The sequence below is a fragment of the Tyto alba genome, unplaced genomic scaffold, assembly GCF_018691265.1.
Source record: "Tyto alba isolate M040663 unplaced genomic scaffold, T.alba_DEE_v4.0 Super-Scaffold_20000042, whole genome shotgun sequence".
NCBI classification, from domain to species: Eukaryota; Metazoa; Chordata; class Aves; order Strigiformes; family Tytonidae; genus Tyto; species Tyto alba.
In genome coordinates this window covers 14055434-14069699 of record NW_024881293.1, presented here as the reverse complement: position 1 = coordinate 14069699, position 14266 = coordinate 14055434, and the positions used below count along the sequence as shown (strand labels likewise).

Below are 14266 nucleotides of genomic sequence, written 5' to 3'. Positions count from 1 at the left end.
GTTCCCGGTCACTTCTGCCCAGATTTTAGGAGCTAAAAATGTGAATTCTAGGGGAAGAATGGAAATAATCAGTTTTTCAATATGAAAAAGAGAACGTTGAGAGGGGACAAAATGGCATTCCTCAAACCCAGCAAGTTTGTGGCAAAGAGGGCGGGAATGATTGATTTTGCCTGTTCTAACAGCTAAGACTAGACATCGTGGTCTTAAATATCATCAAGAATGCTTACTGGTAGACATTAGTGGTAAGGATAGCTGAGCTCTGGACTAGATTGCTTGGAGAGTACTTGACCCCTGTATTGCTGGAGATCTTTAAGAATAAGCCAGACAAATACCTCTCAAAAATACTCCAGGTATGATTCAATTAGCTCTTCCAGCACTGGGAATTGAATAAGGACTTCCATCCTTATTTTTCTGTGATTTTTCTGATATTTCTGGCTCACAAGGCACATTTCATGCTCTGCCAGATGGAGGGATGGAGCAAACATACCCTGTTAGCAAATCCCAAGGATGATGGCTCCGTTGGAGGGGTAACATGTAGAAAAAGATTCTGTAGGCCAGATTCATATTTATGCTACAGCCCCACCTCTTAGCAGTATTCTGGCAGTGTGGAAGAGCTTCCAAATGGGAATGAGTTCATGTTTGATTTATTGCTAAATTACACTGCCAGAACAGTGCTGTGGGTTATTAACAGAAATGAGAATCTGACTCATTATATCATAGAGTCTAATGTTTCTATCTCACAGCCAAAAATCAGAGCTGCATAAACTCTTGGTTCCATAGTTAGCCCTTTGTTTAGATATGGGAATTCTGCTGAAGTCCTAGACAATTTACCGGTGTTCACAAAAGCACTGAAGGGTGAGATGGATGCTGCTGGCTCAGAAGGGATCTGGCATTAGCCTACATTCCCACTTCGGAGGGCAGCAAGTCCAGGGCAAGCAATGGCCCAGCAGCACTTGTACTGGGATAATTCAGTCCACAGGCTGTGTTTAGCTCTGGAGAGATACCAGGGGCTGTCTGGAGGAAAATGCAGCCAGGCACGAATAGGGACGGAGGAAGGTCATCCAGCAACCTCTCCTTTTCCTGAACTCTGTCCTTCTGCCCTCAAGAGCTACGGATATCAGCAAGGAGTGGGGAGGAGGTCTCCTGGGTTAGTGAGGACGATAGGGTCAGGAATTTGGACAAGAGTCTGGCATCTTTTTAGCTGGCAGGGTGGGGGCTGTACTTGCCACTGGAGAAGACCTGCTGCAGAGTTCCAGCTGACCAGTAACAGCTGATCCACTCGTGCCATCCCTCAGCTGCAGCACGCTCCCCTCCGGGCAGGCATCAGTCTGCTTTGGAGGGGCCAGGTAGGGAGAGGAGAGGGTCTCCAGTTGCTGAGGTGTCCAGGTTCAGGTTCCTGCCGACATGTGCTAAGGGGCGACTGCACATGGTGACCCGTGTTTGCGTGGACTTGACTCACTGATGGTGCAAAGGAGGTGGTGTGGTGTGCTGTGCTGTGCTGTGCTGTGCTGTGCTGTGTTGTTGTGCTGTGTTGAACGGGCACAATCAGGGACTGGGTGCTGATTACGGGGTGAGCTGCCCACGAGGAGGAGGGAGAGAGATGACTGTCCACAGAAGCGTCCCAACGCAAAGCTGTGAAAATGAGTAACAAGCCCCAAGCTGTCCTCCCGTCCTCAAACTCCCACATCCTTAAGCAATTTCTGTGTCCGCAAGGTGTACCACTGTAAACTGCTTTGTTTGCAAACACCCGTGACGTAACTCACACCTTACGGCACCCCGGCTTTGCACTGCCAATATCTGGGCACGCTTCCGTGGGCTTGTCGTTCCGGCCACACGCACAATCACCCCGGCCCGAGGGCAGGCAGGCAGTATGGCTCGCCCCACACATCTCCCGTGGAGGGCACTCTGCGCAGTGCTTCAGGCTGAATGGGGGGAAAGTCACCCAGGCTTAAGTTGTCGGAAGCAAAGGGCAAAATGGTCCATTTTGCAAAACACGCAAAGCCGTGAGCTGCCAGCAGGGCCAGGCACGAAGCAGCTGGAGCTTGCAGGGAGCAGCCTGGGCAGCTTTGCCTCAGCCTGGCCACGAGCTGAAATCTCTGTCTTAAGCAAGGCTCTGTTTCATCCCACTGGCTGCACGAGATCCGAAGGCCCCATGTCCTACCATCAAAAAAAAATCACAGTGAGGAGAAAACAACTTCAGGAGCAAAACGCCACTCTTACCTCTTATGTCAGAGCTCATCAAAGGACAGTTTAAAGGCCAGGTTTTCGACTCTGCATGTCTGTGCTGAAATTGTGCTTTCACCTGAAAAGCCCTCCTGAAGTCAGCGTGAGCATTCAATGCTTGGAGCAAGGCAGATGGCCACGCTGCTGAGGCTAATGTCGAGCTGCTCGTGCGTATGCATGAGGAGGTGGAAGAGCTGAATTGCAGTATGTGGCTGTGCTTTTCTTAAGTGTGGTTATAAGCTAATAGCATAAACCATCCTTGCTCTGCAGATGACCTGGGTGAATCATAGACAGGATATCCAGTTGAGCTCCCCCACAAACCACAGGGATCTCTCTAAGGGCTTCTCACCGCCCCCCTTTCAACAGACTTGTGTCACGTCCAGCTCCCAGACCTCAGAGCTCAGTCTTTGGGGTCAGCGATGGGGCAGTTTCCAAACTCTTGTGACGGCCGAGCTACGTTGCTGAAGGATGCCAGGCAGGCAGTGGAGCCTCCTGCCTCTCGCAGAGCTCTGCAGAGGCTCTGGGTTTAAGCGAGAACTGCCCCTTTCTAGCCTTACATGGTTTTCGGGCAGGACGTGCTCTCCCCTCCTGCTGCTCTGCCCCAAACGGGTGGTGACCTCCTTCTCCCCGTCCCACAAAGCCGGCAGCCAGCTGGCTTCGCAGGCCGACACTCGGCTTTCCGCCGGAGCCCTCGCCAGGCTAACCTCACAGTACCTCACTTGTGTTTGAAAAGGTGGAGCTGAGCCAAGAGCAACAGAGCCCGGTGCAGGAGGAAATCCCCCGGCACTCTGGAGATGGGGACTTCGCTGTGCACACACTGCCCCGATTCAGCTTTCATGGCAGGGAGGGAGAGGGGGAGAGACCTATTATGGAGGCGGTGTCCACCCCAGAGAGGCTCTCCCCCACAAACACCCAGCAATAATGCTGTTACGCAGGTGGTGCCTTCCATGCAAGGACCTCAAGACATTTTACAGAGACCTCCTTCCCCGCTCCCTGTCCTGGCAGATCAGGGCTGCTGTCCCCCTGGCATAGAGGGGAGCTGGTGAAGTGCTGTGACATCCAAAGGACACTGGGGCAGAGCTGATGGCAGGATGGGGGTGTCTCTTCACCCAGAGCTACGCTCGCGTAGAGGGCATGGGAGGACAGCCAGATAATGTGGGTCTTTGACTTCTGGGATACTTACTGTCCTGCTTGAGCAACGTCAGGCACGTTTCTGTGCCTCGGTTGCTTGCTGGTAAAGTTCAGCTGGTAGAACACCCCTGTTTCTTGGAGTTAGGTGAGATTCAGTGCCAGGAGATGTTACATCAACGGAGCTTCTACTTGTATCATGTTGGGCTGAAACTTTTTAGGTTGCTCAGACCTTTTAGGTAGAGGGAAAGCTTGCTGTGAGGATAGGACCAGCTGCAGAGAGATCTTGCAAACACCTGGTGGGCTTGGCTGCTCATCCTGCTGGTCTGCTCCTCCCCAGTCGTCACTGTCTCAGGAGTGGATCCGCTCACAAAGCCTGGGCTCACAGCTGAGATTCATTCAGTCAAATAATAAAATAAGGGAGAACAACAAAAAACAAATAAGGCAGCAGGAACAAGATCATCTGTCTGAGGTGGCCAGTCAGTGGTGTAAAAGGGGCAGGGATGTCTACTGGGAGCAACCCAGGTTTCAGGCTGCAAGAAAGGTTGTGGCTCCTGGTGGTTGCCTCACTGATAATTGGGCTTCAGATTTTAAAGATTTGTGTGTTTTTCAAAAGCCTCTCAGCATCTACACTTCTCCGCAACTCTGTGCCGGAGTTTCCTAGCTGGTGGTAATGGTCCTGAGCTGCTTTCGAAGGTTCTTTGGTGAGGCTAGAAAATATAGGAGGTAGCTCTTACTGCTGAGTTGTGCTGCTCTTTGAAGGTATGGTATTTAGGATCCCACAGACAGCTTTCAATTAGACTGAGTGGGTGGAATAGGAAACAACTCATTCATAATTTTGCAAGGAAAGACTGTGATTTCCAGAGGACTTTAGTGAACACAGATGTCCCAAGGCATCCACGACCATCTGGCTTGGTTTTCTCTGGTCTGTAGGTTCATATAGTTCAGTGTTTGTGCGTAAATGAAGGATTCCTTCGCATTCTCAAAAGTATTTCAGTCCCCAGAAATTTGGTGGTTAATCATCAGAAAGCTCATTACAACAAGCCACCAGTATGTCTCTCTCTCTATTTCTTTTATTACTTTCCATCTCTTTCCTTCTGCAGCATGGGGTGATCGTCGCAGATGAGGAGGAATATTTCATTGAACCGCTGAGCCCAGGAGCCAATGTCAGCACGGGGAGCGAGGGCAAGGGCAGCCCCCACGTCGTGTACAAACGATCGTCTCTCCAGTACCCGCACATGGATGCAGCCTGCGGCGTGCTAGGTATCTGTACCCACCAACACATCCTCAATCCAGCCCGGTGCAAGCTGGGAAGGTCCTGGTAGACCAGGCTTTGAAGGCCCACACTGTTCTATAGGGCAAAGAGCCAAATTTATCTTCTGCATTCAAGAAAGCTTTCTGTATTTACTTTTACCCGTATTAAGGAATTCTGGTGGCCTGGTCTTTGGAAAGCTCTTGTACTCTCTTCTTCGCAGCAGGGCTTTTAAATTTGTAAATAGAGCGTGCAATAGAAGAGAAAAAACTGCCTTTTATTGTTCTCTTCCTAGATTTGGCCAATTTACAAGGTATTGAGAAATTGTAGCTTTCGCATGCTCAGCAGAGACTTCTCTCTGGGTTTTAGTCACTGAAGATTGCATTCACGTTGAGATACATCTGCTGCTGTTAGAGACCAGGTGGAAGGATGCCTTGTAGGGCGAGATGTGGGATCTGGTTGGTCACAGTGGGCTCGGGGAGATGTTTATAGAGAATGACAATTGCATATCTACCCCATTTCTACACTTGCAGGCCTTTGACTTCCTAAAGGACTCACACAGGTCTGCCCTGGCCTCTCCCCATGTGCCTGCACCCTTCTCATCCTTGCTAGCAGTCAGCCTGTGCCCCAGAGCCTGGCTGAAATCCCTTCCCTCGTGAATATGCAGTTTCTCCATATACCCAAAATGCTGCAGGCACACAGGATGCTGCTCCCTCAGTTTACAGAGGCTTCCCCTGGCTCCGTAAGGATGAGAGGAGATGCCATCCCTGCAGAGGGGCCAGCTCGCATTTTATGGATTAGAGTTTGTGGATGCAGAAGCAGAGCTGTTCCCGGTTGCTCCTGGCAGGTTATTGTGTCACTTTAGGATGTTCATCCAGTGCCCCAGTGGTGACACTTGACCAGATGAGGAGTCACTGCTGGAAGGGATGGAGCCTCTGGAGACATTGGGGCACTGCCAGCCTGCTCTGAGCGGACCCTGAGTGTCCTCAGACTTGCCAGCATCTCTGGAGACAACCTGTGCTTCCCTGGCCTGGCTCCTTGCATCCCAGCTCCCAAAGCCACGTTGGATAGAGCGCCAGCAGACTCCCCTTCTGCTGACTCCTTGCCACATTCTCCAGCTTCCAGACAAAAGTTAGCCTGTTCCTCATTGCTTCTTGGAAAGCAAAGACCATGCAGTGGGAGCCACAGGCCAAAGAGAGTTCAGAACAACCACAGCACAACTGGCCCCAGCAAAGCCACCCCATCCCCTTGCCTCACAGGCTGGACCTGTCTGGCACAGCTGGGTGCTGAGCACCCCCATGAGCCCCCCCTGATCAGCCAGAGGTGCAGGAGCTGGTGGGCTGCGGAGCCGCCTGTGATCTGCCCATTTTTCCCAGTCCTGCTGGATGTTTGACGATCCAGCATCAGAGCAGAGGAGGGGGATTCAGCCAGCTCTCCTGACAGGGCAGGAGCGTGGTTGTAATCTCCCAGTCAGCTCTCCTGCCCTGTGCTGGTCTCCAGGCCCCGGGTTTGGAGCTGATGGCACTGCTGGGGACATCTCTAGGGTTGGGTCAGTAGCACTTGAAGCCTGGAGCACAGTCCTACAAAACCTGCTGCTGCTGCTTTGGAGGCTGTAGCCATTTCTGGGGAGGAAAAGCCAAGTCCTAAATTCAGATCCTGGCAGGAAAAGGAAAGAGGAAACGATCTGCAATATCTTTGTTTTCAGATTATGCCTGTGTTGTTTCTAAATCCACACCGCTCTTCCCTGCGACAGAGGCAGCCAAGCGCGTGGGGCTGGTGCAGCAGGACGGGCACACGGCTCTGCCTGCAGCGCCCGGGTGGGAGCGGGGCAGGAGGGCAGGCGGGGTGCCAGCGGGGCCGGCACAGCACGGGGACAGCCCCGGGCTGCCGCAGGAAGAGCTCAGCACATCCACTCCGTGGAAGTGGGGGCGTTTGCTGGGTCCGCGTGTGGTACATAAAGAGCCTCACAGTTGGCCTTTCCTTCTGTGAAACCAAGCTCAGGCTGCGCACCCCCTCACCTCGGTGTGCTGCTGAATTGCTGCTGGAGGGCAACGGAAAACTCTGGTTTTTCCTCCTCAGATGAGAAGCCCTGGAAAGGGAGACACTGGTGGCTGAGGACGCTGAAGCCCTCCCCGCTGAAGCCGTCGGGCAACCACAGCCAGAGAGGCCAGCTGCCCCTGAAGAGATCCGTCAGCACGGAGCGCTACGTGGAGACGCTGGTGGTGGCTGACAAAATGATGGTGGGGTACCACGGGCGGCGGGACATAGAGCAGTACATCCTGGCCATCATGAATATTGTAAGTGTTATAACCACATCGCGAGCCTTGGGGGACCCCAGGGGCTCACACACCCAGCAGCAGAGAGGAAGCAGGAATAGATCCTGTTTGTCACCTCAAATGCCTGGGTTTGGCAGAAGGTGCCATGCGCTTTTCCTGCAAGAAGACAAGCCAAGTGGCAATGCAGTGGGGAAAGCAGATGTGTTCCAGGGTGGCAGTGGCTTCTCCACATCCCCGGAGCAAGACGGTTGGGTCAAAAATCCTGACACACTGCTGCTGCTCCTGAGCAGCAATACTCTGGAGCCTGCGGGGACTCTCTGTTGTATAGGGGAGGCACTGTAGGAGAGGTAAACTCTGGCCCATCTGACCATGCTACAGGCCAGATCTGGACTGGGAGAACAAAGCCCTTTCTTTCAACAGCATCTCTCATCTCAAATTAGCATTGCAAATAGGGCCAGCCAAGCTGAGAAACACATGGGAAAGCATAAGGACAGTGAGCTCTCACGCTTGGGGGCTGATCAGCGTGAGGGGTAGGGAGAAATACCCTCGTTCTTCCATACCACGCTGCCCGTGTCTCTGGGTTACTGCAGAGGAGCTTCCTCTGCAGCATCAGATTTGGGTCATTGCTGGCAGCAGGATACCAGGCTAGATGCATTAACAGCCTGAATTGGCCATGCTGAATCCTCCTGTGAGGTGAGATAGGCTTGGAAGTTATCCATCAAACCGCTGAAAGCCCCTCTGTGATGGTTCTTTGTCCTGTCCTCTCCAGGATCTCTTTTCATGGCTTGCTCTGTTTGCATTTCTAAAGCAGATGCCAGATTTTAAAACAATACCATTTCTAACCGTTTCATCTGCTGTAAAACACCCATCGTGTGGCGACAGATTTCTAAGAGATGCCATGGCATTCCCTGCCGGTGGGCAGTCAGCAAAGCTTTGTCCCCGTGGCTGCGCAATGCCAGGATCCCACCTGAGCTCCAGGCTAGGAGCAGGTGCTGTGGGATATCGACTCCGCTGCTCGAATCTCCCCAGAAGGAGACACCGAGGTCTGAACATGGTTTAGGAGACTTTGCAATCCGAGTGGTAAATGATTTCTAAAAAGTTTGTGTTCAGACCCTGCAGTCCATGCTGACGAGGCAGCCCTGTTTCCCTGCGCTGGGTGCCCAGCACATGCCAGCTCACCTGCTGATTGCACCGTCGCCCAGGCAGCGAGCTCATTTTTAAGACTCGTCTTTTCTTGTTTCTTGGAGGTCAGGTTGCCAAACTTTTCCAGGACTCGAGTCTGGGCAATATTGTCAATATCCTGGTGACCCGGCTGATTCTCCTCACTGAGGATCAGGTAAGGTGGGCTTTGCTGAGCCGCTTCCACCGTGCATCTGCACTTCTTTTGTGGGCCAGTGTGGTCCCCCTGGATGTCACCCTCAGGAGGTCCCCCCAGTGCAGTCTGCTGGGTGTACCGCATCCTCTTAATGGCAGCTGGGGCTGGGTTCAGGCTGTGGAGACCTTTGGGACTCTGAGGACTCTTTCTATGATAAGGTGGCTTTAGGAAGGCTTAAGCAGCTTTAGTCCTCCTAAAGTCTTGCTTTCCCATGGCCTCCATGAAAAGGTGGGGGCATCAGGACCGGTGTCAGTGCTCTGCTGGCGTGGGAATAGGCAGTGCCTTCCTATCAGAGCTTTCCTGGGAACACACTTTCATATTGCTTCCATTCCAGCCCACACTGGAGATTAACCACCACGCCGGGAAATCCCTGGACAGCTTTTGCAAGTGGCAGAAATCCATTGTGAACAGGAATGGCAACGGGAACGCCATCCCCGAGAATGGCATAGCCAACCACGACACTGCAGTGCTGATCACCAGGTAAGGCTGAGCCCAGCCCTGGCAATGCTGTCCTCACGGGGGGGTGTCCTCTGTGCAGATGTCCTCGATCTCTGTCCAAGTGGTTCTTCCAAGGCTTCCCTCCCATGCACTCCCCCACAAGCTGCCTGGCAGCGGTTGTCCCTTGGGCTGGTCACTTGCCAGTTCCCTTGCAACAATGCAGACTATTGCAGTTCAGATAGTTAATCGTCCTCCAGTGTCTTCCCTCAGGCTTCCTTGTGCTCACAAGGAGCTTAGTTTGCAACCACAGGTATTTGTGCACCAAAAGTCAATGGTGCAATGTGTACAGCGGTGTTGGGAACCCACCCCAGAGTCACGGAGCGCTGGGCATCCTACTGAAACAGAGTGTGCCGTCTGCTCCTGCTGTGAACGATGGAGAAGAGGATACAAGTGGGACCTGAGCGTCGTGACAGTGACGGAGTGCCTCCAGCCAGCACGGGATTTGCCTCACCTCATTTTAGGTGCATACATGTGGGGCTGAACTCCCTCTTTGGCTGCTGATGGCCACCCTTAAAGTACTGACTTCAGCCCAGCTCCCTTGGGACAAGAGCAGTCCTGCCCTGCCTGTGTCTCTGAGTTCCTGTGACAACAGTCTAGGTCAGCAGCTTAAGCTGGATGCTGAATTAGACCTCCAGAGCTGGAAGGACAAATAACTCCCATCAGAATAGATGGGTGCTTGAGCCTGGAGCAGCAGAGGGTGTGGGAGGGATGGCTGGAAGGATGGTTGGAAAGAAAGAAGATACAGAGGAGATGACAGGGATGATGGAAGGAACAGAGGGGCAGGTAGGGGGGGCAGAGGATGCTGAAGTTGGAGCTGGAAGGACGGAAGGGATGAAGGACACTGAGAGGCTGCGCACACGACACTGGGTCTCCAGTGCCCACATAAGCCCTGCTTGGGCAGAGGAGCAGCAGCCTGGGGAGAAGACAAAGACAAAACCAAGATTTGTTTGTGCCTTTTTTTCCCCCCCTCTTGTGGAGCGGAAGAAAGTCATAAAATGAAAGCGCTGGAGAGGGGAGCCTCCAAGCAGGAGCTGGTTTTGTTGGTGCCGTGCACCGCGCTCCTGCTCCCGTTCCCTGGGGTGGAAGGAGCTGTTTGCAGCCCGGCGCATCCCTTCCGTGGAGCTCGTGAGATGAGACCCTGCAAGCACCAGGGGAGGAACGAGCGAAGGCCCCCCGGCCCCAGCATTTCACCCTCCCCGGGGCTGTGGTGTCTGTTTTTCCTTCCCTCCTGCCACACGTGTGAGATGTAAACACCAGCTCCGAGTTCTTCGGCCTCCCACCAGATGTTTGAGGTAACCCGAAGTGACTCGCTGGGCCGGCCACACCAGGCTTGGACAGCACCAGCCCATCCAGCCCTGTCTCTAATAAATTCCTGGTCTCCTGATAACATCTTGCTGAGCTGTGGGCTTTTTTCTCTTGCAGGGACATGTCAAACCAGAGCCTCTGAAGGCTTTAACGGTATTCACTCAAAACAAAGCAACAAATGCTTTTCACTGCTCAGTTTCCTGCTGGGGGTGAGAAGTTTGGACACTTCCAGAGAGTGCCAGGGGCCAAAGGGGCAGCAGCCTCACCAGGAACACACTATGCTTAACCCATCGTGTGCCAGCAGCTTGCTGCCTCCCCACTCTTGTCCCCGTGGGGCTGCTGGGGCGAGTGGTGTCCAATGGTCCTGCTCACCGTGCTGGTGTCCCCCCCAAACCCACTCCGTGCTCCTCAGCATCCTTGGCGCTCCAAGCCCAGCTCCCACTCAGGTTGAAATGCACCTCGGGTTTAGGGAGCAACACCCCAACCCAGCTCTGGGGCGTCCCAGCCCAGTTGCCACCGGTCCCCTGCCTGCCCATCCTACGTGGATTTCAGCGTTAGCCTCACCCCTTTCAGCCCAGGTTTTGCGAAGACCCAGATGTCTGGGGAGTCTCACCTCTTGGAGAAGATATTTGAACAGAGGCAGGGAGGGCGCATGGTTCATCTCCATAACTAATTGATAATATTCCCTCGCTGGCCCAGACTGGTCTCTTTTGGAGCTGCTGCTGCGTCCCACTGCGAGGGTGCTGCGTTTCAATTCGGAGGAGATTTTACTTTGCTGTCCTCATTTAGCTTTTCCTTGTACATGGCTAGCAATGAACAAACGGTCTATTCCTTGATGCAGTGGCTGGAAGTCGAGGCCAGGAACAGAGGGAAGAGTCATCTTGAATCAACCCATACTGAATTTGTTTGGATAATTCTGAGTAAAGAACCAAACTGAAAAAAAAAAAAATATAAAAAATTACTTTAGCATTTTAATGAAACCACAGTGGGTTTTGAAATGGAACATGTTTTCAAACTGAAATGTTTTCCTTACTTTTTTTTTTTTTTTTAAAAAATCAGAATTACATGTTTGATTGATGTGATTTGCTGCAAGGGATCCGAGTTTACGGACAGGAGGCTGGCCCCGTCCTCTTCCTCCCTGCGCTGCTGCGGCCGATCCCTGAGCCCGGTGCCTCCCAGGACAGAAGTAACGGGCTCCTGGGAGCGCGCTGGGTGCTAGGGAGCAGACCCGGACCACCCACCCAAACCCAAAGAACTTCCAGGCTGAGAGAGCATTGTCCTTGCTAATTTACCACGTTTCATCACAACCAAACCTCTGACCCTGCTCAGCACTGCCCTATAGTTAAGGGACAGGAGCTATCATTAAAAATCCACAGTGAGCCTCACCCTGGGGAAAGTGAGTGTTGTACAACACGGATCAAAGGCGTCTTACCTGCTACAGTCCGAACTTCCCATTCCAGGAGTGTTGCATGAGCCGTGGGCTGTTCTGAAGTGTTTTGGATGTGAACACCGGTAAAATGAAGATGCGCTATTTCGGAGCCACCGAAGTTTTAAGCATTCTTAATGCTGCCTTCTCTTCTTTGCAGATACGACATTTGCATCTACAAGAATAAACCATGTGGCACCCTGGGTAGGTAGGATTTTGCTGCTCCTTTGACAGCACTTCTCACCAGCACCCGCATCTTGGGGAGTGTGGCGAGGGTGGGCTGTGCCATCCCCCTTTCCTAGGGAGCGGGCTGGGGGGAAGAGCTTGCCCAACACTGCCATAAGCGCCGGCAGCAGAGCCGGGAACAGGCCAGTGGTTTCCAGCCCTCTTGACTGTGTAGCCTCCTTACTTCTGTAAACGCTAAAAGCAGCAACCCGGAGGACGGATGGGCTCTGGAATGCTTCTCCGTTATATCCCTGGGTCAAGTCCAGCCTGATGATTAAGAACCGCTCGCATCTAGGGCTGGTCCACAGCCTAGTGGAGTATTCCTGGCTTAGCAGAGAGAAATAAGACTTTTTTGTGATGACTATAAAGGGAGTTCTTTATTTAAACTGCTAGACGCAGACAGACCCTGCAGCTCGCTCTGGCTGTAGCTCCTAATTTGTCTTGCCCTGGTCTAGACTAAGCAGTCAGGGAGGGATTACTGCTCTGAATCACTGCAGTTAAAAAGGAAAAGTTGGTGGATCTCTGGCTTGAAGCGGCTGCAGACAAAGTGCCTGGGAGAGAGGTTGAGGCTGGAGGTGCCGTGATGGCTCAATTGGCTCCTTTAACAGCAGCTTCTCTGGCCCAGTGCAGCAGACACAGCCCGTGGTGGTGAGACAGTCTATGGGCGGAGGGTTGGGGGAATCTGCTGCCACAATTCAGGGGAGATTTCTGCATGATCAGCCCTCCAGATGGAGTCAGGCTGGATTCCTGAACGCGGTGTCAGCCAGAACCAAGCGCAGATGGTCAGGTCGGATCCTGGCTTACTCAGCTGTCCAGGCTGCCCTGGCCAAGATCAGACGCCCAAGTGCTGGTGCAGCTGATCTCAGGTTCCCTCACCAGCAGTGCCAGTGTTGTGACAAAGACTGCTCCCCCTCTGCACACAGTCTGGGGCTTGGGCATGCAATTCAGCGGATTTTGACCCATTCTTAGCATTTTCAAGCCTGTCATTGTTAATTTAGTTGACAGTGCTGAGTGACCGTGTGCCCACAGCCTGTAAGAGCCATAAGCCCATCTCAAAGCCCAGTGCCACCGGTGGGAAGAAACTTGATGTTGACAGCAGGCTATGCTCAATGTTAGTGAGTGTGAAGTACATCAGTTAGTCCCCAGGCACCACCCATGTCCCCTACAGATGCTTTATGCTGACCCTATGTGACAGCTCTTTCTGGCTCCCCTAGGCCTGGCACCCGTTGGCGGGATGTGCGAACGAGAACGAAGCTGCAGCATCAACGAGGACATTGGCCTGGCCACAGCCTTCACCATTGCCCACGAGATCGGCCACACGTGAGTACTGTGGCAGAAGAGTCCCTGGGAGTGGCCGTCACAGGGAAGGGCCCTGTTGGTTTATTCCTGCCAACAGGAGCTGAAAAAATCCTTCCCACGGATGATCCAGGTGTGTCAAGAATGCGGCAGCTGATCATCTCTCTGTTGCCTTGGTGATGCTTTCTAGGTTTGGCATGAATCACGATGGGGTCGGCAACAGCTGTGGTTCCCGTGGGCAAGAAACAGCCAAGCTCATGGCCGCTCACATCACCATGAAGACCAACCCATTTGTATGGTCCACATGCAGCAGGGATTACATCACCAGCTTCCTGGAGTAAGGAATTCATCTCACCTTGCCCTTCCTTCTACCTTGCAACCAGTACACACCTCCAACCTCTCACAGTCACTTGTGAGGAGTGGGTAAAGCCAAAGAAAAGCCCCAAAAGCACACAGCCCATGCACCTTCTGTCTTGTTTCCCAGCACCTCACCCTATCCCAAAAGGCACGTCCTTTCCTTCCTTCCTTTAGACATACTCATGGTTTGCTTACCTGCTGAAGGTGCTAACTCCGTTTACCTTGCAGCTGCGAGACCTTTATTTAGGCCCCCCACTTCCAGAAATTTCACTAGTAAATCGGTAGCTTCTGGATGCATTTGGATGTTTCTGAAGTTCAGCCAGGAATTGCAGAGAAGGGTTGATGTGGTGGGAAAGGGGGATCTGGAGACAGGAGTGGGTCTGCATGGTGTAGGCAGCTTCTCCAGATGCTGAGGAAGAGAGATTTCAGGTGTAAACAAGCAACGCAGGAGAAAGGGTTGTGTTTTTTTTTTTTTTTTCCAAACGGCCTTTGGGATTCAGGAGAAGGGATTTAGGCTCCTAAGTCCCAGAGTTTTGATATTGTCACCTTGCCCGTGTCATGCCTCTGCAGCCTGAAAGCTTCTTGTCCAGGCTTCAGGCAGTCCCAGGGTTTCTATCACAAAACGAGCAATCAGGATCAATTTTGGTGAGGTTTTGGGGAGGATACAGGCACTACCTCATAGAAGGAATGGCTAAGACTTGAGTCACGATTGGAAGAAGCAAACAAGTGTGTGGTGTCACTGTGGAGGGAAGTCCCCGGGGAGTCTGAATGCCAGATCTCTTACCCGTGATGCTGCTGTTGTAACACTGCGAGAGGAGCAGTGAAGGTAAGCGTCCCCGAGGGGCTGCCACCCACCCCCCTGTCCCGCAAAGCTTGGCCAAACCGCCTGGCTCACCACCAAATCC

General features: G+C 52.8%; 1 protein-coding gene across 3 annotated transcripts in view; it reads left to right on the top strand.

The window, feature by feature from the left end:
* ADAMTS10 (ADAM metallopeptidase with thrombospondin type 1 motif 10) overlaps nt 1–14266 on the top strand; it is a 61965-nt gene that overhangs the window by 22240 nt on the left and 25459 nt on the right. For all 3 annotated transcript variants that reach the window (XM_042794820.1, XM_033002549.2, XM_033002556.2), the window contains 7 exons: nt 4455–4614; nt 6683–6900; nt 8132–8215; nt 8589–8734; nt 11644–11687; nt 12923–13028; nt 13195–13341. In XM_042794820.1, the coding sequence (XP_042650754.1) occupies nt 4455–4614; nt 6683–6900; nt 8132–8215; nt 8589–8734; nt 11644–11687; nt 12923–13028; nt 13195–13341 (905 nt within the window). The remainder of the gene's footprint in view (nt 1–4454; nt 4615–6682; nt 6901–8131; nt 8216–8588; nt 8735–11643; nt 11688–12922; nt 13029–13194; nt 13342–14266) is intronic.